Genomic DNA, 26,251 nt, shown 5'->3' with positions numbered 1-26,251 from the left:
AGGAAATGTGGAGAGGGTTTGGAAACATAATTTATACCTTCATGTAGGGAAACTAAATTTAAAGAAAAATGAACTGACACATTTATAAATTAAATATGAGATTTCTTATGAAGAGATCTAGGGCCCTGGAAGTGGGGGATGTTGGAAGGAGTGATGGCTGCAATATTCTTTCTTTCGGGGATGACATGCAACAAAGGTCCCCGGATGGACTTGAACATAGCAAATATATGATGAATCCTAGACCACCAGGTATTTCTTTAGCTGGTATTAGAGCAGTGTGCTAAGTCCACTTGTCCAATTTTAAAGGCACAGTGTGTAACATTTAGTGGCATCTAGTGTTGTGTTGCAGATTGCAACCAACTAAATACCCCTCTGGTCAACCATCCCTTTCCAAGCGTGTTGGAAAACTACGATGGCAGATAGGCAGAGTTATCTTTAGGATACTCTTATCAATACTCTGATTTTCTACACGACTAAATAATTGCTTTGAAAAATAAATTCAAAACAGGATTCGAATTTAACGTCGGGGCTCATCAATAATCGTTTAATACCGGGTTTCGCAACGCATCACTACCTTAAGATAACGTAAAACGCGAATGTCTCTCGCAGTGTCTGTAGAAAACATGGCGGTGCAATATGGTGAAGATGAGCCGCTCCCTAGGAATATATAAATGCCTTTTCTAAGCTAACGAAAACCCTACGATTCTTAGTTTCGGGTGATTAAAACATAGTTATGAGTATTATATTTCATTGCTGCCAATTAATCCCCCTAAATGTTACACACTGTACCTTTAAGTGGTCTGAAATGGAAGCCAATGGAAGCCAATGGAAGTCCATTTATTGCATACTCCTCTTTCAGAAATCCATGTATAATATAGACTTTATATGAATGACTCACAGTGAAGTGAGTTGCACCGTATATACTGTATATATGTACGAAACACATACAGTACATGTGTCTAAACGATCTCAGATCTTGCTGCTCCTCTCTGAGAGTCAGAAGTAAAGAACCATATGGGGACGTGTCATAAAACAGTAATGGATGTTTAACTATCTTCTCTTCTATTTTCTCACCTTCTCACATCCGTCCATCTTCTCACTGTTCCTGTCACTGTTGCTAGGGTTGGAGTCCACGCTGATCAGAGAACCTCGAGAGTCCGCATGGATACCCGTGGCAACTGCCAAGGATGAGAAGGCTGGTGGTGGTGGTGGGGGGAGGGGTGTCAGCATCAATGTCCTCATTCACAGCTTTTTATATATAGACACTGGAAATGGATAGACAGCTACATACACGCACGTCACACACTCTCACCTGTGATGGAGTTTAGTACTTCTTTGGAAAAGGAAGCATCTACAGAGTTGCCGTGGCGAGTAACAGGAATCACTCCTCCCGCCACTCCGCCTCCTACACTGAGGTCGTCTCGAGAGCCCTGGTGGGGGTGCAGACAGGGGAGAGTCTTATTATTTTATAATTCAGGCTCTTGTTATATGCTATATTAGTTATGACAGCAATGTTATTAACAAGCTGCCAAGATTTCAGGCTCAACTTTACAACACCAGCATCCATGAAGGCAAGCAACACAAGTCTCCTGCAGTTTTCTCACAACAATTCAACTGGAATCACAAATTATTAAAATTTTACTTATTTAATAATGAAAGTAAAAATTCAAAGTTTTATTATAATTAACCATTGCATTGCTGTTCTTCCAGCTCAACTTGCAGGATGATTCATAAACAGTACAGGAGTCATCAGCACACAAACAGACAGAGACTGAAAGACAACATGTACATCCAGCAAGACTGTATAGTTTAGGCAGTATTCCTGTAGTCACTGCAAACCTATAACATCTAAGGAGGAGAGCCTGTGCTGCAATGAATGATACAAGAATATGTCCAGCTGATGAAGTAAAGCATGCTGGTGTCACGTTGTGTTCAGATGAATCTACATTCCTGAAATCACTGTAATTCAGTAGGTAACATGTCGTCATAAGCAATAAGAATGAGAGCCCAAACTTTAAATATTAGATCAACATTATGTACCTTCAAACACTGCAGAAATGTATGATACAGTCAATCAGTGCAGTACGCAGGGAGTCAATTATTTCATCTTTCATCTTGACTCTTACCTGGTCACTAGAAGTGAAGTAGATGGGGAAGAGGTCCCTGAGGAAGAATCGAGGCATGTTGTCCAGGATCAGGCCATACAGCGGCAGGTAGAGGGATGCAATCCTTGCCTGCTTCTCCTGGAAGCACAGCCAATGAAAAGGGGGTATCGCATTTAAAAGATTTGTGCATATTCTTCATCCAGTGGCGTCATCTTGTTATACCCCATCAAATCGACATGCTGTTTGATTCGTAAAGCCAGTATTGATACCTTTAATATGTTTGCAAATCCTCTTACACTCGCAATACAAATCTCCAGTCTTTTGGTAGTCCATGGAACATTTCAGTGTTCACATTTACATAATATTTAATATCTCCTGCCAAGAAAATGCTGTGGCCTTTTAACGAAATCCCTATAATTTGGCACACATTTGGTTTTGACTGTCTTTACTACAGCCCTGCAGTTGTGTTGTAGTTGGCGGTATTTGGTTCTGTTTAACAGAGGGCAGATTACTGACTCCATCTGATTTGGACACTTCCCAGCATTCATTAAGCAGCTGCTACGTACAATCACATGTCAGTGTGTGCGTGAGTCACATAGGAAGAATTTCTACTGCGAGCTCATGACTCAGTGTTCATGCCTCTTAGTTTCCTCCCATGTAAACATGAGCTCTGGCTACCTTGGTGGCATAGCGTGCATCCAGAGAGTGTTTGGCCATGAGAGTCTTCAGGGTGGCCAAGGCTAGGTGTCTCAGGTCCTGCTCGTCCTGGAGAGCCAGCCCCAGCTCCCGCAGCAGCAGGCCAGTCAGGAAGTGCTTCCTGCAGAACTCTCCGGTCAGGTTGTACTCGGGCACTGACACTGAGGAGAGACAGCATAAAAGATTCACATTTTAAATTAACTGAGCTCCACGGGATTTAAATAACGCCTGTGCCAATATTTGCTTTCCATCAGGGAGTTAATTAATCCGTTTCTAAATTTAAAAAAATCTGGTTACTGTGAGCAAATAATGTGACAAGCCAATTTTCCATGAATCTCATTCCCATCATACCACTGTAGCACACGCAACATTACGAAGGAATGAGTGAACATATTTACCATGAGTACTTTGTGGCTCTGGAGATGTATGGTCTGACATGGACAAATAGTTAGAAATGACAGTAAGAGAAAGAGAGAAAGACAGATTGTTAATAGACAAATGAGAGTGAGAGCTACTGGATGTATGATAGTTACCACATTAACACCGGGGTCACTGAACCACAGGGTACAACCCGAGCTCTTACCCGTGATGCGAGCGGAGGGTAACGGCAGGCTGAGAGGAATGTAGTGCTCGTGGTTACACACCTCTCTCAGAAATTCAAATTTCCGCTCACACAAGACCTGTCAGACAAGAAAAACATATGAATGTATAGTGTATACGTGTCTAGTTGCCGTTTCCCAGAATTTAATTCCAATGAAGTTTTTTTTTTTTTACCTTGCTGTCAGTAGCAGTGATCATGTTAATGTAGTTGCTAATCATCTTGAATGTGAAGCCTCGGTCCATGAGGGTAAAGCAACGCTACGAAGAGACAGACACAGACATCAGCTAATAAGACCATTTAACACGGATGGTTGAATCAATAGGTAACAATTGTAAATGGAAACAATCTTCATTTGCAGTCTGTTCATACGGTTTGTATTGCGCATTATAAAGTATGCACAGTTTGTTCACATGTACTCACACTGGGTCTTTTTTTTAACATTATAATTTGAATCTACGAGACAACACATTTTGCTCCCACCTTGACAAAAGCTGCCACAGCTAAGTTGGCACTGCGAGTCTCTTCTGGCAGTTCTTTGTTTTTCCAGAAGATGTGTTCAGACACCGTCTCCACCAGGGTCTCCACGCGGCTCAGGTAGGATGAGGGGAAACGCTGGGGCCTCGGAAGCTGTAGGAGCACAGAGTCAGCATCGCATAATCATGCACCGTGTCCAAGGACAGATTAGACAAATGCAAAGGAACTGCACTGAACCAATGAGGGACTCCCAAGGCTCCCAAGGGCCAAAAAGTAGAGTATGCCACCTTACCTTCACCTTGTCACAGTCGAGCAAATGCTGGGCCATGGATTTGACAATCAGCTCAAAGAAGAACCAGGAGAACTGAAACCAGAAGAAGTCAAAGCACGGTCAGTCTTGCTCCAATATTTTCCGTCCAATCAGCTCCAGCATGAAAACGGGGGAGGCACACATGATTTTGTTTGAGAGTTTTGCACTGATTTACTTTCCTCTAGGACCTTAGGGGCATACACAACAGTTTCCATCATTTAAAATAAAGCTTTCCAAACTAAATAAACTGATGAGTAGGTATGAGGAGAGAGACAAACCTTCAGGACATTCTTGACTGCTGTCTGCTCATTGCTCTTCAGGTCAAAAGTCATTCCCTTAGCCAGCTCCTCGTGAACTGTCCTGAAGCCGTGGGCCTCTGACCTGAACACATACTACACACAAGGAGAAGGTGAAATGAGTCAGTCAAAAGGTGCTTTATAACAACTCTTTTCATAATCGATTAATCTGTTTTTAAATCATTGTTTTCCTTTACTGGGAAGCAAAAGTGGAGCGATAACAGTGAATGAGGGGAGAGAAAGGAAGGGAACAAAGATCCAGACCCAGATTCCACGGTGGTGTTGCAGTTAATGGTCCTAACTGGAGCTGCAATGATTAGTCGATTATTTATAGGTCGATTGGAAGAAATATAATTGGCAACTATTTTGATAGTCGTTAAAGTCCCTTTTCAATCAAACCCCCCAAACATTCTTGGTTCTCAAATTAGAGAATTTGCTCTTTTTCTATGTCTTACATTACAGTAAAATGAGGTTTTGGATTGTCTGTCAAGATATTTAATGGCATCCTGTAAAATAATGTGATTGATATTTTTGTTTTGACGTTTTTGGACGTTACATAGACCAGACGATTAATTGATATATTGAGCATTAAGTCAGTATTCAGCAGATTAGATAGTTGCAGCTCTAGTCCTAACCCCAAGGCCACCAGGGTGCTGATCATTTTCTTGATTACCGTATTTTCCGCACTATAAAGCGCACCGGATTATAAGGCGCACCTTCAATGAATGGCCTATGTTAGAACTGTTTTTATATATAGGGCGCACCGGATTATAAGGCGCATAGAATAGAATAGCGTCGTAAGCGTGTCTCTTGAAAGGTGCCATTTTGGGGTCTTTATACACACAAGTGGTGTTGGACTAGGAGTAAGCACAGTACCGGTGTTTACCGCGGTGCGGCTTTGTAGTTTACCAGTCGTACTGAAACATTTTGACAGAGCGCCGTGTACAACCAGTATGGATCAACCAATTAACCAATTGATCCATATATAAGGCGCTCCGGATTACAAGGCGCACTGTCGTTTTTTGAGAAAATTAAAGGCTTTTAAGTGCGCCTTATAGTGCGGAAAATACGGTAGTTAATTAGTCTAAAAATAAAATATAAACAGTGAAAAGTGTGACACAATTTCCTCCAGCCCAAGGTGACGTCTAAAAATGTCTTGTTGTGCAACCAACAAACCATTACCCACATATATTCATTATATGATTATATAAAACAGAAAAATGCAGCAAATTCTCACAATTGGGAAGCTGGAACGTTTGGGCATTTCTTCTAGAAAAAATTGATTAATTTTCTATTCATCGGCTTATCAATTAATAGATTCATTGTTTCAGCTCTAATATGGACTAATACACACATTCACAAATACTGTAGATGCACGAGGACAAAGACACTTACAGCGTACAGCAACCTGAAATAAGGCAAATTAAATATTTTCCATTCGGCTGATTGTATGAAAAACACATCTACGGTTTGATTCACACAATAATCCTGCACACTATTCAATTCATGCTACAGTGAATTGAACCCCCTCTCTTTCCTCTCCCTCTCATTGAACACACATTCACTCACACACACACACACACACACACACACACACACACACACTCAGCAGTTTAAATTGGGCACCACTACCACTGAACATCATGCCAATCTGTTACTAGGCAACCCCGGTTCCATTAGCCGTGCTAGTCCTCTCCTCTCTCCTCTCCCCCCCCCCCCCCCCCCCCCCCCACCATTCGTCTTTGCCACTGCCTCTTCAAGCGCAGCAGTTTTCCTTCACTGTGGCCAGCATGAAGCAGGTCTCGTGGTTTCTCCTGCTTTCTCCTGCTCTCTTCTCTAATTATCTTACTGATTTCCCCCCTTAAACAAACACGCCGTGTGTTTCTGATTGAGCGGGCTGAATGTCCTCAGTTTGCCTCCTACTCAATCAGCCTCTCTTCGACTTCTTCATCTCTCCCTACTTCTCTGTTTGTGTTTGCACAGTTTTCTGGGCATGCGGCCCTAGCCACCCTCCTGCTGGCCCAACACACACACACACACACACACACACACACACACAACACACACACACACACACACACACACACACACACACACACACACACACACACACAACATACAAACACATAAAGCCTCAGAAATTAAATAATCAGTGCAGAGATTCCAGTCCACAACAGCCTTTATAATTATCATACGACCATCCTGACGACACACATACAAACACACTCCACTGCTACTAGCACACCCCACACACCGTGGTATTGTTGGTATATATACGCTATTATACCTTGATATAGGAGTGCAGGTAGTGATCCAGGTTTTCTTCATGGCACTTTGCAACAATGTGGACCAGCACTCTGCAGACACAGGACAACAAAGCGTTTTATTTATTACAGCCTTTATCATCAATCAGTCACCAACACTGACACGTTTTCTCCTCATTGTTTCTTTTCAATAGCAGATCTTGTTTATAAAACTAAAAAAATGGGGTATGGTGTTTTTAAACAGGAATTTTAAACACATCCCTCACTGTGTGCTTTAGCACAACCACTGAGCCCCCACCCTGATGCGAGTCCAGCTGTTATGGATGTTGTAGTACCACAGCCTACCTGGTGGTGGCAGTAGTGACATCGTCGTTGTCATTCTGAGTCAGAACCTTAAACAGCTGGTTGAAGAGCACTGGCAGAAATCGGATGATCACTGGGATCCTTTCCATACTGAGAAGACCCTGTAAGACGGTGGAAAAAAGAGCGTAGGAGGAGAAGTGTGGAAATAAATAAGAAACATAAACCATAAAAAGGGCAAAAAGAAAAGTATGTTTGGCATACAGTACAGCAGTGTTGCACTGATTAGACATGCAGCAGTGTTCAGTCGTCAAGGTTTTGGTTTCAGTCACAAAAAATAAAAATGGAGGGGAACTAGGGCCTTTTCTCTGACCTTTAAGCAGTTGAGGAAGTTGGAGGTAGGAGGTAGCGAGAGGTCCAGCTCTCTCTTCTGGCACTGCTGGAAGAATCGGTTCAGGTGGGGGTCCTGGCACAGAGGGAGGAAACCATGAATATCAGCAGTAAGCATCTGCACTAATACTTAGTGGACTGGTTCATTTTCTAAGAAACAGTTAATCCTAAAATTTTAACTTCACCACCTCACTATGTCAGTCATTTTTAATTGCATTCTCTCAGCCTTGTTACAAACAATTTAAGTACTTTTAATAGTTTCAAATAGCACATAAAATAACCACGAAGTTCACTGTGATGTTTTTGGTTTGACTATTTACTATTGAGGCTAATACAATATTTAGTAGTTTTTTGTTATGTGTCGTGAAAGTTTTCAAAGACTTCACAGTCGTACCAAGAAGAGATTTGTATCTAATAAATATCCATTGATATGAGACTTGTTTTCTCTTTAGCTTTCTGAAATGTTATTATGACAACATGGCTTCACATTCTATCTTACTTTAAAAAATGTCCTGTTTCAAATTTGTTTATTCTATTTTGAACTTGTCATTAAAAGTAATACTAAAATCCTTCATAAACTAAGATGAATTGCATTTGCAAGTGAAACCAAGACATAGATTCTACCTGGACCAAAGGCCAATTTCTGATAAATTCATGACAATAAATAAAAGGCCTAATCTGCGAGTAGCGTTGTTTTTTTCCAGTGGCTGCAATAGACAGCGGGCGCAGCTAATCCAGTTAGTATGGACACAGCTTCACTCAACTGAGCCAATCGAATCGATTGTGTACCGTGCGTAGACAGTTCGCTAGAGAGAGAACAGCAGCATTAGAGTGACGTAAGAGAGAGACGGCGGCATGGAGAGATGACTCTGCCACTTTCTGGCTACAGACCCTGTATGAGACAGTTTTTGGTCCAATCAAAGTAGCACTACACACCTTGACCATGCTTGGATTGACTTACAGCTGTCAGTCAGCTTTCTCCGCTATGACCATTATTAACACCAAGTACAGTTTCCAGGCTCACCAATGAGCAACATGTGCATGAGAATGATGACACTAACTCCATTCAAGCCAAGATTCAAACTATTGGCAGAGAAGTCACAGGCTCATTTCTCTTTCAAGGAAAGGAAATGTAAAATGAAAAAGATAAAAGGGGCTAATCAAAGCTCTGTTTGCACTCTTTCCTTTTTCTAAAAGAGACACTTATATATATTCACTTTATTCAGAAGATTGTGTGTTTTTTTACTTGAAATGTGGGCCTAATTTTCAGACTAATTCAATTTATGGTAAAGATAGCTATTTGTTTTCCATATAAGTTCAATGTGCCTGCATGTAAAAAGTATCCTACTTTGAAAGTTGATAATAAATTATATGAATGAATGAATCATATGAAAATATATGGAAAAGTACATTGCGGATTTTATTTGATAGATGTAGGTTCAGATTTTGCTTGGAGGAAATTTTAGTAACTGGACCTCTGGATACCCCTGACTTATACTATCCACTAATCCTCTAATTTGTTTTGTGAAATCTAATGTTAATTTTATGTCCATTTAGCCATTCCACACAAGCAGATCCCATTTATTTTAATTATTTTGGAGAAAGCTGAGATGGAAGAGCTAAGGAAAGGAAAACGGCCAATTATCTCATTTCAGGGTTAAATATTCCTTTGAGGCCTGACAGTGCATGTCCACATTCTAGCTCATTTTAACAAGGATGTTAAGGCTGAAACCAGCAATCCATTGATTTTCTATACCACTTCTCCTGTTTAGGTTCATGCAGAATTGTCACCTATCCGAGCATTCACAGATCACACCTTGGACACATCGGCAGTCCATCACAGTATCAGTAAACCATGAACAACATAAAGAGAGCGAGGAGAGACTGCAGAGACCCAGATGATGGTTTTACCTGAGTGTATACTGTGGAGACGACATTGGTGGACAATTTGAAGATAGATTTTCCTCCATCAACCCATTTCAGATCCGCTCCATTCTGTGAAAGGAAGAAAGTGAGGATGCCACCAACCCATGTTCATTCTCTTTCAACACTCCATTTATCCACTACCCTTCTTCTCACAGAAATGAAAGTTTTCATTATTCATCACAATTTCTAATATTCATACACCCTGAATCTGTCGTCCTTCTTTTCCCTTTCCTTCCCGTCTCTCACCTTGGTGTTGCTTGGTTCCTTGATGGCCAGGTATCCAGGTGGCAGATTACAGGAGATAGGGACGCTGAACTCCTGGGATGACAGACGACCTTCTTTGAGGAGAGGCAGCCAAGAATACCCCACTAAAAAAAAGGCACACACCGGCAAAACACAAAGTACTGAATGGTGGACAAGACCAACCACAAAACAAACCCCGCTGCATAATAAGTTTCACTATATGATAGCTTCAGATCTGCCGCCAACTCACCTGGTGTCTCCAGCGTTTCTTTCCTCTTAGCATTCGTCTTAGCGTTGATGTCACAGGTGACGTGGTAAAAGGAGAAAAGAAGGTGGTGCTTTTCATGAAGTTGAGTAGGAAGCTCAATCTTCACCTGGGGACACAAAGGCATGTACCGAGTTATATGATGGGCCTCAAGGGATGCTGCAGTTTGGTGAGTTTTCTAGAAACACTTGTTGATGTTTTAAAGACTGCTGATGCCAAGCCGTCAATCCAATTCCAGGTTCCACTGATGTTCTTGTGATGATTGTTCCCTACCCATTTACCTCATCATAGAAGTCTGGGTTCTGGGAGTGATGCAGGACTGTGGAACAGGCTGCTGTGGTGAGGACTGGACCTCCCGGCTTGCCGTAGATGCACTGGAAAAATGGCAGTAACAGAAAAAGTCATGCTCCGCCAGTTTCCCATGATACGCAGCATTTAAATGGAGGAAATGGAGTCATATAAAAGCCAATAAATGTCACATCAGCATGTTTTTGGATAGCTTTCTACCTTTAAAGGTTTGGCAACTTCTTCGTCTGAGCTGCGGAACTCCACATAGACCGAAAGGTTACGAGCCTGGGAACAAAAGGACCATTGTAACGTTAATTATTGCCAACAAGCAAAAAACTGTGAAAAATAAAAGCATCTGAAGTATGTAAAAAAACAAGAGGCATGCTGTTAGTGATTTTTGGATCTAAGGCTACTCTCAAATTATGCTTAAAAGCTACCATGCTATACCTTGGCGAAGCTCTTCTGGCTGTCATATTTGAGATGTTTAGGATAGACGTAGATGTGGTTTCTGTAGACGCGGTGCGGCTGCGTGAACTTGGTGGTGTCCTGGACAAACTCCTCCACCTCCACAGTAGGCTGGTGTTTGCTCAGCTCCTCAAAGGGCTTCACCGGTACACAGGAGGATGTCACACAGTCTGAAAGCACAGAAAAGACAGAGTTTCAAACACCTGGCAGAGTAGAGAAGTAGAAGGGGAGGAGGGGACAGAAAGGCAGCAGAATGGGAACATAAATGAGCACAGACAGAGGTGAGGTATTGCCTAAAAAGCGGACATACTAGGATGCTCCAATGGAACGTGGTCCACTGCAATTTCCAGCGCCCCAGGAATAGTCTGCAGTTTGCTGGTCTTCTCAGCCCTGCACAAACAAAGGTCAGAGTTAAATATCATAAGAACTGTTTATCTTGCCTTGGAGGAGTGACATAGAGTGTTGCCTTACCTCCTGTACTCAGACACCAGCTTAATCAAGTCATCTGTGGAAATCTTGTTGCTCTCCTGTTTGAAGAGAGGCGAGAATCGAGACTCTCTGTCCAGTGCCCCGTGGTTGTCCTTAAACACTGACCTATAATAGATAGACAGAGACATGCCGATTTTGGTTCACGATTAGATCCTGTGGAGAGAACATGGTAAATACATTTTAAAATGTTTAGACAGCTGAGCCTCCAACCAGGAGCACTGACCTGACGGACCAGGCAAATGGCATACGGTACTTCCCCAGTTTACTACAGAACTGTTTGTTGGATTTCAATATCTTCTGAACAATCTGTACGAGACATAAGCAGAGAAAGAAGGGCAGAGGGAAATGTCAGCAAGACACCACAGCGGATAGTTTTAAATACAATGGGATGGGACCAGCCCTAAATTCTAGTTGACCTAGACAGAGTGACAGACTAAATCAGAGGTTGTCTAATACAGGCAGCAGGTTGAATGTCTGGTGATTCAATTAGCCATTTAAACAAGGACCACATGGAGCACAGCCAGCGGGGAAGCCAGGAAATGTCTTGGATCGGATGTCGGAAAAACCTCATTTCTAAACGACTGGCTGGACTGGCATTCAGTGATGAAGATAAACTCTGGCCTTACAGGAAAACCATTTTGTAAATGTCATGCATTAAACTCTTGGAGTGCATTAAAGCCATTTATGCCCTAACAGCATGTTTCATGAGCCATTTTTGCCAGCGTGCTTCAAGAGATAAGACGATATAAAAGGTTTCAGCTCCGTATTGTTGGTGTCCATGTAATTGGTGTCAATGATGTCAAATATTGATGCAAAGTGAGAATGACCATGAACAAATGACTGTCTGACCTTGCTTGAGTCTGTATTCTTGATATAAGGTTCTGCCCCACAAGCAATATTTCCCATCAGCACCTTTTCCACTCTTGCCACCATCACGATGTCTGTGTGTGGGTTGGTGACTGAGAAGATGGCCTACATGGAGAGCATTGGAGAGGCATATTAGACTCATCCGCAAGTTAAATGCATTTGTCTTTGACATCTATAAAACATAGTGCAGCAGTAACATCCTTGTACCTGTTTGGGAAAGGATAGCCAGTGCTCCAGGTCCAAGCTGAGGCAACAGTCTCCTGGCTTCTTCTCGTCAGGAGAGCACACGCCATTTTCCTGACCTTCGACCCCCGTCGCAGGACCACCTGTCCCGTTACAGCAGCTTCCGAGCATCTGATGCACAGCCTCATGGTTGAGGTCTATGTGGAAGTCTGCGGACACCTTTCTCCCTTCTCGTACATCCAGCAGAGCCAGCGACACGAAGAAGGGTTCAATCTAGTGGAGCAGATTCAGCTCATTCATATCTTCACCCAGCAAAATAGCCCCTTTGACACGCTTTACCATATATTTCATTGAGACATGTGAATGCAAAGGTCAGTTTTGAAGCATTGAAAGTGTAAAAAGCACATGTTTCTAATCCTCACATTAGTGACTGGTCCAGTTTCACTCTCGTTGATGCAGCCCTGTAGCATGAGGTTGAGTGATTTGCAGGTTATCATAAACCTTCTGCCCAGCTTCTCCTCAAACGGACGCACTGCTGCGTTCTCTACTGATGAATGTTCGGTCCGCGGGCTCCTCAGAACCTGTGGTTGGTTAAATACAGTTTCATTGAGAAGAAATAAAACCAACAATCTCATGAGATCTGGTTCAAAACAGATTCAAGTCAGAAAATACAACAACGCATGATGTAAGTTGTGTTTAGTTAAAACACTGCATCAAATAGAAAAATACAAAAACAATGACGACACTCGGTACATACTGGAGTGTCAGGGTCCAGCGAGAACAGATTCAACCTCTCTTCTCTCCTGGCAGAGCGAATTCCTTCATCCGTCTCAGAGATGTACTTTTACGGAAGAGATGGCGATAAAGACAGAGAGAGGCAGTTAAAGAGCAACTTGATGCAAATAATCAATTGCTTATTATGAATTATAACATCAGCAAAAACAGCAAGGGTTTTCTTGGACCTAAAGTGGTTTTCTTGTGAACAAAGCCAGTTATGTTTACGTTCTGCGTTTCTCATCTAAATGCACTGTGAGTATAAAAACATGAAAAATTCCTTCCTCATAAAAAATATTCACGAAGCCAACATTTTGAATATCTGTATCAGCATTGCTTTCATCCATATTTATTATTCTTTCCTGACTTTTGCTGAGACATTGCCAAGTCTCTACGATCACCAACTGCTGATCAATGGAAAATATCAGGAATACGTATCGCTTGTGTGCATAGATGTGAATCCTGATGACAAAACATTGCTCCACAGCGCCACTAATGGTCAAAACCTCCAAAGGGTACCTTTAAATAGACTGTTGTGCTTTGCATGCATGTACAGCTATCAGTAATAGCGGTAACTGCAAGTAGAAGCAGCAGAGGTACATTATCGTTTGAAAGAGAAGAGTTGACGGCTTATAGCCAACCTTTGCTAGCTCTGGATTGATGCCGTTCTCTGTCGTAGTATCTTCATTCTCCTGCAAACAGCAGTCATTCAACGACAGGTCAAACACATCTGGAGGGAGAACAAAGACATTTAGGACTCCTGAGAGTGACTTCTGTTCATGAGTGATGACTGCCTCGATGGGAAAGTGTATCTAAGCAGTGCATTTTCCCAAAAGGTTAGATGCCATATCATATTTTATAAATAGGCAGCACACTAAATACACACTAACCAGAGTCAGCGGACATATATTCAGCCCAGAATAAAATATGACTCCATTTGTGGTATTTACGGGCAATAAGGCAGGCGGGCTTCTGCAGAAATATAACCTTCGTGTGCCTGGAGCAATTCTTCCCAATGGCCATGTCGAACAAAATGGCTCATTAATGGTAGGTCACCACACGCTCGCAGCCTGATTTAGAGGCATGCTAACAGACCACAGAGCCATGACGGCTGAGGCTATTACATCACCCCACCCCTTTTCACTGGGCCAAGTCTCAAAGCTCTGTCGGGGTGTGTTATATGTTACAGGCCGTGGTCCCATGCCCAAGCTCTCACAGATCATTTTTAATAACAAGGTATGATGTATTTTACAAAGGTGGAGTCACTGGTTGGTGTCAGGCTTCATTTCCTGATGGTGATGTTGAGCCCTAACCCAGCTGAAATTCCCAATTACGTTCATGGCAAGATGGAGGATAGTATTTAGTTTGAGTAAGTCAGAGAGAGAGCAGAAGGTTACATTGTTGCTGACACAGAGTATAAAATCTTACTCTCTCTTTAGGGCACCATGATTTATACATGTGATGGAATTATGCTCAAATGTCCTCTCCTTAAATACCCCTTTCGCCACAAAATTACCATTTGTGCTTCCATCTACTTTACTCTTTCCAACTGTTTTTCAGTTCTCTCTCTCTCTCTCTCTCTCTCTCTCTCTCTCTCTACATCATAGATAGACTTTGTGTATTCCTAAATACAAAAACAGAACCGGTCTCACCCTGCCGATGGTCGGTGAGGTCCAGACTCTTGCGGTCAGGAGCCGGACCGTCGTGGGGACTGATCTGTAAGATGCGAGTCAACGTGCTAATCCACTCCTCCATGTCCTGCTCGCTCTCCGCGGCCAGCACGAAGTATGTAACCTCGTTCATCTTCAGCTCAAAGGCATGTTTCCTTAGACGGTTATTCTGTAGGGGGGCGAATGGAAGGATGGATAGGATAATGTGGTTAGACAACGAAACCAAAGCTTGGTTCTGTTTTTGGAAAATTTGACTCTTTATTCCACATGCAGTTTTTGAAGATCTATGCTGACTTATAAACTTAGCCTTGATTAGCTTAGTTTCTGGATCTCTAATGGATAATGAAACCTCTAAAAACATGTCACAAGGACATCATCATGAAAATAAAATGATGGTTTGGGACAACAGTCCAACTGTAGCCTTTGATAGAGATGTGGATTTATTTGACAATAATAAAAAGGTAAAGACTGCCAACACATACATTTAAAGTTCAGAACAAAAACAAAATAAACCAATGACAAAATTAAAGCAATTACTATAATTTTAACTAAACAACTGTCTTTATACAGCATGCAGAGACATAACAATGGCACCCATGAGGTGGTCAGTCACTGGGTAAGTGAAAAAAAGGTTAAATTCACCCAAAACAAAACAATCCCTCAGAAGAAACACAGTTAGAACTTGAGCTGGGCATGTAGTGTCATTATGCCCGACATTATTGTGCTACAAGCCACATTTTACAGCGGTACACATCTTATAAAAGATAATACTTGCACAGTTAAAGTAAATTGTCACTTCTTCTTACTTTTGTTTATAGAGGGATGGTCTGATGAAGGTCTTCGTGAACCCAGTAGATACAATATTTGATGCAATGGAATTAAATGTTTAGATGTTTTAATCCTTTTTTTCTTTGCTGCTTTTTGCACCCAGCACATTCTTGTTTTGTGCAGTAGTTTTAGAGGGAAGGTATATTACTTTAAATATACAAGTGCATAAATCTATAATACGGCTTCTGTTGTCTTACTAATATGAATGCTCTAAAACCCACCTGTACCACACCAGTGCACGAGTCAAGGAAGATGCAACCTTTTGGTTCCTTTGAGATCTTCTCGTCTTTGTAGAAGTTCATGATGTAGGAGTTATCTGTCAACTGGGTGAGCTGAAAATATCTCCTCTTGAATGACTGCACAGATGAAAAAAGATTAAAATACTGCATTAAGGACAAAGTCATCGGCAACTACAGCAATTATTTAAAGGTTTTCCCCAAAAACACAAATGGGTTGTTCTTCCTTAAATCTTTGAGAAATCTTCCTTGAACTACAAACAGCAAAGTAGATGGTGATATACCCTCACATATATATGTCATCAACAAGAGTCACATTTAAAGTTCAAACTAAGTTCACCTCCCACTCGCATTTCAGCTGAAAAAAAAGTGGGGAGGGGGGGGGGGTGATCCGAGGTCAAAAGGCAATAAAAAGGCATGGAAAGGGAGAGCATCAGACATTTCCTCACCCGAACAGTGATGCTATTGTTGACGGTGCTGTTGAAGTTCCCTTTGTAGAGCCAGCCTGACCGAAACACACCGATCCCTCCACCACCACCACCTCCCCCTCCCCCTTTGGAAGAGGACAGGGAGGTCGTATCCTGTAAGACGCAAACACAGTCACAGTTATAGATACATTAACTTTCCATTCATCCGTCTGACACAGAGGAGCAGATGATCAATAGAGAGAGGGAGACTTTTCAAGACTCATTCTATCTTCGGATGGCCATTTGTCAGTCAGATTATGTTCATAAACAATGTACCACTGAACTGTAATGGGCTAACCACTCTTGCTAAGTATATTTTAACAGCTTCAACGCTGGGGTAAACTAATTTAAACAGGATGTCTCCGGATGGTAATGCGTTCATTCGAAAAGCATTTGTCAGAAGATGGTCATTACTGACCTCATCCTTGTCAATGTCCTCATGGTCAATCTCAAAAGAATGGGATGGCAGCTTCTCTGCTTTGTACAGTTTCCTATAAAGGAATGGGGGAGAGAAAAATGTGAAACTCTGATAATGAAATATATTGATGGAAAGAGAAAACGATTCAGGAATCAAATTTGCACCACTCTATTTGAGTGGTGCAAATGAGCGTGGGTAGCTGACTCTGCTCCATCGTTGTCTGTCAGCAGTCTACAATAGGTAGTCCTCACTTGATCCCGCTCCACTGATTTCACAGGCTGACCTGTCTTTGTGTGCGAGCCATGGGATAAAATGCCTTTGTGTGTGTGCTGTGAGCCGGAGACAGCTAGGCAGCAGCCTGTGGAGGGTAACGCTGGAACCACCCCCTTCTAAAAGTCACTGTCGTAAAATCTGTCTGAAAAAAGATCTCTTAAGGCGACTATGTTTAGAAGATTGCTGGTGATTCTGGCCTGCCCACTGACAGAGGAATGCTGATATTGGCCTCCACAGATGAGAAACGCTCCAATCGATCACAGTGGTGACAACACCACACATACAGTAGCTGTAGATCTCCATTGATTCCTTTCAACATGAACGTATAACCCTCAAGTCTAAAGTTTATGGTTGGTTAGCTTGTTAGCCTTATAAACAAACAATGTTTGTGCTTGTATGCTAATTCCACAGCTGCAAAGAGACAACTAAAGTTGGTATGATTGTGCTCTAACTTGTGTTTAGGCTGAATCTTACTTTATAGTTCAGCCTGGATGTCAGTTCAGAGGTCATGTGAACTGACTGAAAGAGTACAGTGCCAACCCAGGGGACACAAGAGGGACATTCCTGTGGTTGAGAGCAGTAACTGCCGGGCCGCTCTGGGTCAGTCTCACTGGGTCTGACAAAACTCCAGTTGACTGAGTGACAGACTGATTTAAATGAATGGATGACGGACTGTTTGGGTGTCTGACTGGAGGACTGACATTTAGAAAACAGATCGAGGGAGCACTAAGAGTTAACATGTGTTAGGGTGGAAAATCCTCAGTCTTCCATTCTGACTTCTTTCTCACTCAACACCTGCCACCACCTTGTTCTTGTTAATGTTCTCCGACCTCAGTGTAATAAATTGCGGTTATCCTTGATGTTTGGGGCTACTTCTGGGTCTGGTTGTTCATAAATCAAGTCAGGAAGTCAAACAATTCTGAATCCACTTTTTTTTTAACTTCCATATCATCATGAATTGAAAAATAAAGTATATACAAAAGCAACTGAACATGAGAGAATATGCTTCACGGCAGTTTATTAACATGACAACTCCGAGTTTTAGTACCAATATCGAAAAGTTACCTTTTCAATATCTTACTATGGGAATTACAACCCCAAACACAAGCCTGAACAGATTGTCTTTTGTGGAGACACATTTCAGAACCAAATATGTGTTGTGACCAAATAAGAAAGTTAAAGTTAAAGAAATGGTTCAGACATTTTGGCACAAACACTTCTCTGCCTTCCTGCCCGAGAGTTATATGAGAAGATTGATACCACTCTCAAATTTGAAGGCTAAACATGAAGCTACAAAGGAGACGTTGCTGCTGTAAAGAAGGGGAAACAGCTAGCCTCACTAACTTTTTACATTGTTTGTTTAATCCCCACAATAATCACAGTGTAAAATGGACAAGTTGGAGTTTACGGATTATTTTGTGCCGGACTATTTCTTTGACCAGGTGTAGCTACTTCCTGGTATCTCCACTGGACTCCAGAAAGTCACTGTGCCAGGTCAGGAAGTTGTCTCGCACATATAACCCAGGCTAGCTGTTTCCCCCTGCTTCCAGTCTTTATGCTAAGCTAAGCTAACCATCTCCTGGATGTACCTTTATATGGAGCGTACATAAATGCGAATGATATCAATCTTCTCATCTCACTCTCCCGAAGAAAATGGTTACACATTGCTTTAAATCCCATAAAGCAGACACAGCTAAGAGGGTTACTGTGTAAACACAGAGTGTATTACCTGGGCAGCAGGCGGTAGTCTCCAGCATAGTCGTCATACTTGAACTGGACCACATTCAGGTCCGAGTTGTAATACTTACAGGCCTGAAGGAGAGGAAGGAGATTAAGTTGAATATGATTAAATATTAACTTTCTAAAAATGATGGGCTCTCTGGGAGCCCAGGGGCAGCTGGAACGTCTGCAGACAATGAAGAAAGCTACACTAGAGTGAAGTACAGCCAGACACCAGCTCTCCTGAGGGCCTAGTTACTGATGTGCAGGCTGGGATTCATCATTACAGTATCTAAATTATTAAGAGGAACTGAATTAAGACTCTGTCCCCAAGGAATCTACAAATAAAGATATCGTTCCGGCTTTATAGATTTCTTGTCTACTCTCATAGGTTGCTCTCACTGTAAGTCATCTCTCTCTCTCTCTCTCTCTCTCGTCACAAAGGCAGTTTCACATCCCCTCATGTGTCTGCCTGCTTGTTGAACGCTGTGTCGAGAATGTTTTCTTTCATCCTTTTGTTTAGAAAGATCTCGATCTGTTGTTTACAATGTCACAAATTAAAAGCAGACCAAACATATTATCAGCTACAATATCAACCTCAGACAGGAAAGCACACACACACACACACACACACACACACACACACGTACAAACACAAAGAAAGTCAGACACACACCAGTGAGCTGTGACAGTACTGTCTGGGGAATTTCCGTCTACTCAGGGCTCATTTTAGATCGACCATTCATAATCTCAAGGGCTCAGTGGAGAAATTATATCTGATAGCCCGAGCCCGAGCACCCCCCCCCACACACACACACACATACACACACACACACACACACACGGGGGCAAATACACATCAGAACATGCACACACATCTGTGGCCTGGTGAAATTGCTCCACCGGTATCAGGATGTCCTACATTAAGAACAGCCTTAACTGAAAGACCTAACCACCACCAACTGAAACCTTTTTTCTCCCAAAGAACAGAGGCTTCAGTCATGTCCTTCACACACGAGGATACAACTGGGCAAACATACACACACACACACACACACGCTCATTACCTGTCTGACCAGCAGACATTCAGCTTGTAGTTCTGCCCCCTCAGGAACAGTCGACTTGAGAGTCCGTCTCTCCTGAGGCACAGTGGATACCTGGAGGGATAAAAGGAAAGGAACGGTTAACATGACAAAAGATGTGTCATGGCGAGGTGAGTCACCTCGGCTGAAATAAAAAAACACCTCCACTTACATAAAAATCATATTCTCAAATGAGATAAAACAATAACCAGCAGGGAAAATGAGCAGAGGTGCTATTTCTCAAAGAAAAGTCTAAGATATCATATCAATTGATCACAGGACGAGATGTTTGAGGATCTGGGTGGTTTGATAAGAAAATATCCATCCATCCATCTACTCTCAATCACTCTGGTCAGGTTCGCAGGTAATAAAAAAAAAAGCATGTCTACCAAAAATATTTCTCTCTCTACACACATACAATTAAACCATTGTGGTAAATCCAAGGACACTGTACAGATTAAAGCACGTTGTGATGTGTCCAGCACAGAAAATGTAAAGAAAAGGATGGAAACGCTGGAAAAACATTGCTCTCATGAACATTTCATTGATTACTTGTTCATGGCAGCATTATCTAGTGTGCAGACTCTATTTATTCTGCCTGTGTCTAAGAACAGCCTCAGAGAGCTACTAACATGGCTGCAGACAGAATCTTGTTTCTAAAAACTTAAACATGTATTTTAATCGCCAAATACATTACATTTATGAAGTTTGGCCTCTGCATTTAATCCATCCTAGGCATTTAGGAGCAGTGGGCTGCTGTAAAGAGCCCTGGAAGCAACTTGGGTTTCAGTGTTGTCTTATTTGAGTCATTTATCATGAGTGATAATTTGAGAGGACATGCACAAACGTATCCAGCATATACTGTAGATGTCATATTTCTTTCCTTCCTCTAGAAATAGTTTCTGGCAGCGTCATTGCAGTGGAGATAGATAATCCAAGTCAATCCCTTAATAGGCATTTTTCTCGGACACTGATTATATCTACAAGTAATAACCCAAACTATGAATCATGCAGCCTTAAACATATAAAGCATATGTTATGATCCATGAAACAGAAACACACATTCACTCTTTAAGGTGCAGGTTCATGCTCAAAAATATATTTTCTTCCAAGTGATTTTGCAGAACAGGAATGAGAACAAGTCAGCAGTAAAGATCTGTGTGTGTGTGTCTGTGTGTGTGTGTGTGTGTGTGTGTGTGTGTGTGTGTGTGTGTGTGTGTGTGTGTGTGTGTGTGTGTGTGTGTGTGCACAGAGACAGACTTTGATTTCTACAACCCAATCAGCCGGAGCACTTAGCTCACGAACCAACTGGCAAAGAAGCAGATCTAGTAAATGCCTTTTGTTCATTAGCAATGCTCAGCCAAGCCACCTTCAGTTACAATTATGGAAATTGACTGTAGGCTGCCTCCACATGAGCCGACACAGAGACAAAGAAAATCAGAGGAGATTGTGTTGTAGCCAAACCGAGCTGGGAACCAGCAGAGTCAAGCATTAAAGCTACAACTCTGCAACTCCACAAGCCAATGTTTCCCTCTACCACAAGCAGCCAATTAGGTCATCCTAATGTGCAGTGGATCTGCGTTTGCAGAAACGCATTAGCGCCGCAGTAGAAGTACTAATGAACGCAGAGCTAAAGGCAGCAGGGGAGAATAAATTGTTTACTGTAATTAAAAGACCGCAATGTTCAACATGCATGATTAGTCTGAATAAGTGTGTGATGATGATGCCACATGTTGCATTGCAAACAATGTATCAAATTAAGAAGTGATGACTTGTACGATGTTCCCCTTTACTATGTAGTGTGACATATTTACTGTCCGCCAAGGGTCTGAATCATATAGTGCCGTAACAAGTTCTCACAATAGAATAGAAGTAATATCTATTGCGAGTACACTGCTTTCTGCCAGTGATGCAATGTGTTGCATTTCATAGATGCCAAAATCTACGCCGGTCAACCAGGACTGGACTGTACACACAAACACACACACACACACACACTTACCGTGAAATCATGGTCGGGGAATAGGAGCAGGTCTCTGAGAGGGTCTTCCTTCAACTCGTCCCCCAGTTCAGAGATGACAGTCTCATAGTCAAGAGGATCAATCAGCTTCGGCTTCTCCTGCTGCAAATGGAAACACGGAGACATTTGATCAGTATTCACTTGTTGTTGGGTATCAAACCTCAATGGAGACATTGAGTTATATTAGTTTTAAACCATGATTATTTATTGTGCTTTTGGATGTTGTTTATTCTATGTAACATCTTGTCATGTAATAAAGTTTTGATTGATTGAATATAATACAAAACAATAAGATCCAATAACATATGACACAATGCAACACGATACGTCCAGCATTGAAACATGTCTAGTAATGTAAGTTGGTATTGAATGCTTGGTGAAAATAATTTCTTGATGAGTAATATTTTCTAACTTTAGACTATATTCTATTTTGGAAAATCTCTTTATTTAACACTTATACAGCGAGCAGTTTGTCATCTTTAGTTAAATTTGTTAAATAAAACATGTTTACATTCCCCAAGGAAAATGTTTAGGCCTCCGCACTGTAATTTGTATGACCAGATATTGTAAAAGCAGAAAAAAGACAAGAGTAAAAGTACATTTGTGTTCATGAACCACATTCTTGCAGCATACATATTACATTAAAAGCAGTATCCATGACAGCGGCAGTCATGACATTTCCTGTGTTTTGCCATGACATCAACAGGACCAAAATAATCGTAGAGGAAGTAGCTCTACGGCTGAAGTGAGGCTGTGATGCACCACACCTACAAATACATATTTATGTCGAGTGTTTTTTAAATTAACTGAGATTAAAAAGAGAAGTATCAGATACATGAATCATGATACATGTTGTGTGGATTTTTCAGTAAATAAAAACTTCCAATAAGCAACCAGACCAACATATTGACATCGAATGACCTCAAACATGAAAACACCACATACAAGAGCTCAACAGTCGCTTCTATATGTGAATGCCTGTTCTCACAAACCCTTTTTACACGCTCAGTATATAAACCACCAAACTAGAACTTCAAACAAAACAATCCATTACACACTAACTTTCTCTTTTAAAGGATTATGTGGCAACATTTTAAACATGTGTTTTACAGAAAGAAGACAATGGTAAATTATTTCTGTCATTCAGAGATTAGCAACAGAGCACCAACAGCAGCAAAGTGAGAGCTGGAGCAGGCTGTGGTGAGGACGGCAGAGGAAGTAATGATCTCTGGTTTGGTTCACACGCATACAGTGCAGACCGGGGCTTTTACCCACCACCGGTACTTTAACACTCAGAACAGGCCTCTTGGTGCCCTACCAAGAGGAAAGAGGCAAGAACGTAACTCAACCCAAAGTGTTAGGAGAGCCATCTGTCCAAGTCTGGCCCTTGCCACCCATAAACCCATACTTTATGCTGTTAATATTTCCCCCCATGCAGTGTTAAAAAGTAGCATGCTGAATTACACTTTCAGCTCGATTTTTACTTCACAGTTCATCGAGAGTGTTATTTTCTAGTTTGTAGTTCCTTGTCATACTTGTAAAGCAGTATTACACACTGGCTTTTTCGACCATAAGTACACGATTAATTGATTAGCCAAAAATGATTGTCAACAGTCATTACAATTAATTAATCAATTAGGCCAAAAATCACTGTAAATTAAATATCTTGAAGTGTTGCACTGTTGGCCGGACAGAACAGGGTGTCTGAGGGCTTCAACTTGTGCTCTGAGAAATCGTGATGGGCATTTTTTTTTTGGGGGGGGGGGGGTACTTTCTGACATCTTATTGACAAATAATTAACCAATGAATTAAAAAAAAAACAATGCCAACGGAAATAATCATTAGTTGTTAGCCCTAATAGCTAATGGGCAAACCAAAGAAAATGCTTTCCTGCAGTAATCGTTAAATGACATGAGATTCACACTGATGAATGACAAGAGGACAGCAGGCTGCAGAGCAGATAAAGCTTTAGGTTTTGTGACTCTCTGACCCGTGTGACGTCAGTGTTAATGTTTCAGGGGAAAGTCTTTGGCTTTGGCACGAGCTGACGTCTGACAGATCTAGTAATGTACCATTAGCTCTGCTAGGTTTGCATCATTAATACACACATCATTTAGTTTGAGTATCCTCATCAATCTGGCTCACTGTAGTGTAACAAACACATCTTCAAAAGGGGAGGAAATAAAGCACACAAACATCTCGAAACACATTACGTTACAGAATAATGTCCACTGACTGTGGTCTTCAATGATTGAAGCTGTATAAATCACAATCAGCACTATGACTGACAGCATATGAACATGTGTAAGTCACTGATAGTAAACCGTAGCCATGTGATAGTCAATAAATACTCATTGAGAGTTGTAATGTAGTGCGAATGTGACTTGGCGGAGACAGAAAGAGACAAATACATACAATACTCAGCCGGGCGAAATCCGATCTCACTCGTTTAGACTTTATTTTCCTCCTGAAGGTGATTTTACTCCTGAAGCTCATTGCGAGGTGCATCAAGTCTAAGTGTATACAATGTTACACAACAAAACTCCAGAACATTTCCACTATCTGGAGAATACAAAAAAGGTCAAAGCTAAATTAAAAGTGAACTAAACTAAACGCACATCGCAGACATGTGCTCTATCAGAAGCAGAACTAACGCTGAGAGGGATTATGAGTTTGTGTCAGTGCACGTGGATGTAGAGGAAGTTGATGTTTGGTGTCCAACACACACTTCAGCGCACACATGCAACCACAAACTCCCCTGCAAACGAGAATCTAACCAACCAGGCGTTTCTATTCATCATACTCTCAATGTCTTTCGTTTTCCGACAATTCAGCTAGACGAGGCAATACAAGGCAATCTGTACGAAGCAATTCAAGAGTAATAGCTTACAGACAATACTTTCTTCAACACTTCATATTACTAACCGTACAAACAGACAACCCCTCAGCTAAACACTATCATTTACTCACACACACTCAAAGTAAAACTCTCGGCATCTTATCGGCCTGTGTCCAAATGTGAACCAGCATGCCAACCACCAACTTCCTGTTCTAAAGCTAACCTGTCCTAACCCTGCACATGAGACTGTCGGCAAGCCGGTCAATGTACAAAAAAAACATGTAAAAAAAGTATTCACTGATGCATGTTCGCATGTAAATAAATGCACAAAACGCAACATAAACTATAACATTTATAATCTATATCTGTACAGACAAAGATACTCACTTCCCCAGATTAAACCTCATAGCAGAACAGAGATCTGTACAAGAGGAAACAATCCCTGATGATACAACAAATATATACTTGCTGTTAACACGTTACATAAGGCGCCGCCATTCGGCACTCGACACAGTTTCAGGAATGACACATGAATGTATTTCTCAATGCTGTGTGCACCATAAGCACCACAAATAAAATCCCACTCATCTCAAATGTGTTGGGGGAGAGGCGGCGATCGCAGTTACATATCTCAAAACCCGAACAAACCAATCCACAACTATCTGCATGGCCACACCACAAGAGCTAAATAAGAACATAGGTTCTTGTTTTTTTTGTTATTTGTATGCACTGAGCCTTTAAAACATGTGTGATGTATTAGACGTGTAAATGTAGAACCGTACATTTGGGAATAAATATAATCTTTTTAACATATAAATCTGAGGCGGCTCATTGCGATAGTTTATAGTATGTGGAGGTTACGTCAGTTGGCAGTTGGTTATGTTCAAGTGATGCGAAGTGATAGACAATCTTGAGGTCAAATGCAATGGAAATGATGTGTGAAATGCAAAGGTTCGTCATCTGTTTCGCTTTGAGCTAGCAGCTTGCTATTTGTGAGACCCTATGAACTATCAGAGATAAAACTACAGTATGTCCCATGACTGCAACTCTGATGTTCACGAGAGAGTGGAACAACAACATGCAAGTCCACCAGGACAAGACATTTCTAAGTAAAGCATTCATCTTAATCTACTGTAGGTTTTTCTAATTTAATAAGTTTGAACTCTTTGATGTTTTGCATCTGAGACAGTGAATCATAATTATGCTCTTAGCACTGCACTCCTTCAAAGCCATTTAACGTTAAGCTCAACCTCCCTCCTCTTCTTTCACCCTTTTCCTCCCTCCATCCGTCCTCTGTTCTGCAGCTGCCTCCATCCCCTCCTCTCTCGCTTCCTCTTTTCATCAAACATCCTCAGCAACGCACTCCTTTATTTTTTCTTCCTTTGATTCTCTCTCTGTCTCTTCCCTGATCCCTTGTTCTCACCCTATTTAACATCCCTTTTAACATCACTCTTTACTCCTCTGTTGTTCTCCCTCCCTCTTAGCAGGGGTGAGATAGAATGGGTGTTGATGTTGGTACCCTACAGTTGTGTGGAGGACACAAATAGAGCACTGGACTGGTGGCTCACAGCATAACTATGAACAAGAGAATGAGACAGAGGGAGGGGGGGGGGGGGGGGGGTGCTCTGAATTGGTCAGAAGGAAAAAAAGAAGAGCAGAATAAATCAAAGTTGGGAAACGATTACGCCAAAAATGTGGAGAAATCACAGCGTTCAACTCTTTGCACGTAATGTGCACAAGCTGGTCTGTGTCATTCTCAAGCA

General features: G+C 41.6%; 1 protein-coding gene across 2 annotated transcripts in view; it reads right to left on the bottom strand.

Moving 5' to 3' along the window:
- The window catches only part of dock10 (dedicator of cytokinesis 10), a 36,900-nt gene extending 12,575 nt beyond the window's left edge, over nt 1-24,325 (bottom strand). Inside the window, exons 1-35 of one of the 2 annotated variants that reach the window (XM_076100117.1) lie at nt 24,065-24,325; nt 21,632-21,751; nt 19,615-19,704; nt 18,558-18,640; nt 16,556-16,628; nt 16,120-16,251; nt 15,656-15,790; nt 14,589-14,775; nt 13,578-13,666; nt 12,920-13,003; nt 12,585-12,743; nt 12,187-12,435; nt 11,962-12,084; nt 11,336-11,418; nt 11,095-11,217; nt 10,934-11,013; nt 10,606-10,793; nt 10,378-10,443; nt 10,152-10,244; nt 9,856-9,979; nt 9,609-9,730; nt 9,348-9,431; nt 7,420-7,512; nt 7,092-7,210; nt 6,770-6,839; nt 4,465-4,578; nt 4,169-4,240; nt 3,883-4,029; nt 3,576-3,659; nt 3,385-3,481; nt 3,200-3,232; nt 2,784-2,962; nt 2,127-2,243; nt 1,313-1,430; nt 1,075-1,196 (exon numbers count right to left, since the gene is read on the bottom strand). In XM_076100117.1, coding sequence (XP_075956232.1) covers nt 1,075-1,196; nt 1,313-1,430; nt 2,127-2,243; nt 2,784-2,962; nt 3,200-3,232; nt 3,385-3,481; nt 3,576-3,659; nt 3,883-4,029; nt 4,169-4,240; nt 4,465-4,578; nt 6,770-6,839; nt 7,092-7,210; nt 7,420-7,512; nt 9,348-9,431; nt 9,609-9,730; nt 9,856-9,979; nt 10,152-10,244; nt 10,378-10,443; nt 10,606-10,793; nt 10,934-11,013; nt 11,095-11,217; nt 11,336-11,418; nt 11,962-12,084; nt 12,187-12,435; nt 12,585-12,743; nt 12,920-13,003; nt 13,578-13,666; nt 14,589-14,775; nt 15,656-15,790; nt 16,120-16,251; nt 16,556-16,628; nt 18,558-18,640; nt 19,615-19,704; nt 21,632-21,751; nt 24,065-24,157 — 3,945 coding nt within the window. In that variant the 5' untranslated portion in view covers nt 24,158-24,325. The remainder of the gene's footprint in view (nt 1-1,074; nt 1,197-1,312; nt 1,431-2,126; nt 2,244-2,783; nt 2,963-3,199; nt 3,233-3,384; nt 3,482-3,575; nt 3,660-3,882; nt 4,030-4,168; nt 4,241-4,464; nt 4,579-6,769; nt 6,840-7,091; nt 7,211-7,419; nt 7,513-9,347; nt 9,432-9,608; nt 9,731-9,855; nt 9,980-10,151; nt 10,245-10,377; nt 10,444-10,605; nt 10,794-10,933; nt 11,014-11,094; nt 11,218-11,335; nt 11,419-11,961; nt 12,085-12,186; nt 12,436-12,584; nt 12,744-12,919; nt 13,004-13,577; nt 13,667-14,588; nt 14,776-15,655; nt 15,791-16,119; nt 16,252-16,555; nt 16,629-18,557; nt 18,641-19,614; nt 19,705-21,631; nt 21,752-24,064) is intronic. The other variant, XM_076100116.1, reaches the window with a different exon arrangement.
- Nucleotides 24,326-26,251: the final 1,926 nt, after the last annotated feature.

This window comes from Anarhichas minor, unplaced genomic scaffold (genome assembly GCF_050575085.1).
Source record: "Anarhichas minor isolate MPS153535 unplaced genomic scaffold, ASM5057508v1 ptg000026l, whole genome shotgun sequence".
Taxonomy (NCBI): Eukaryota; Metazoa; Chordata; class Actinopteri; order Perciformes; family Anarhichadidae; genus Anarhichas; species Anarhichas minor.
The sequence above is the reverse complement of the archived record's forward strand: the minus strand, read 5'-3'. Positions and strand labels throughout refer to the sequence as shown.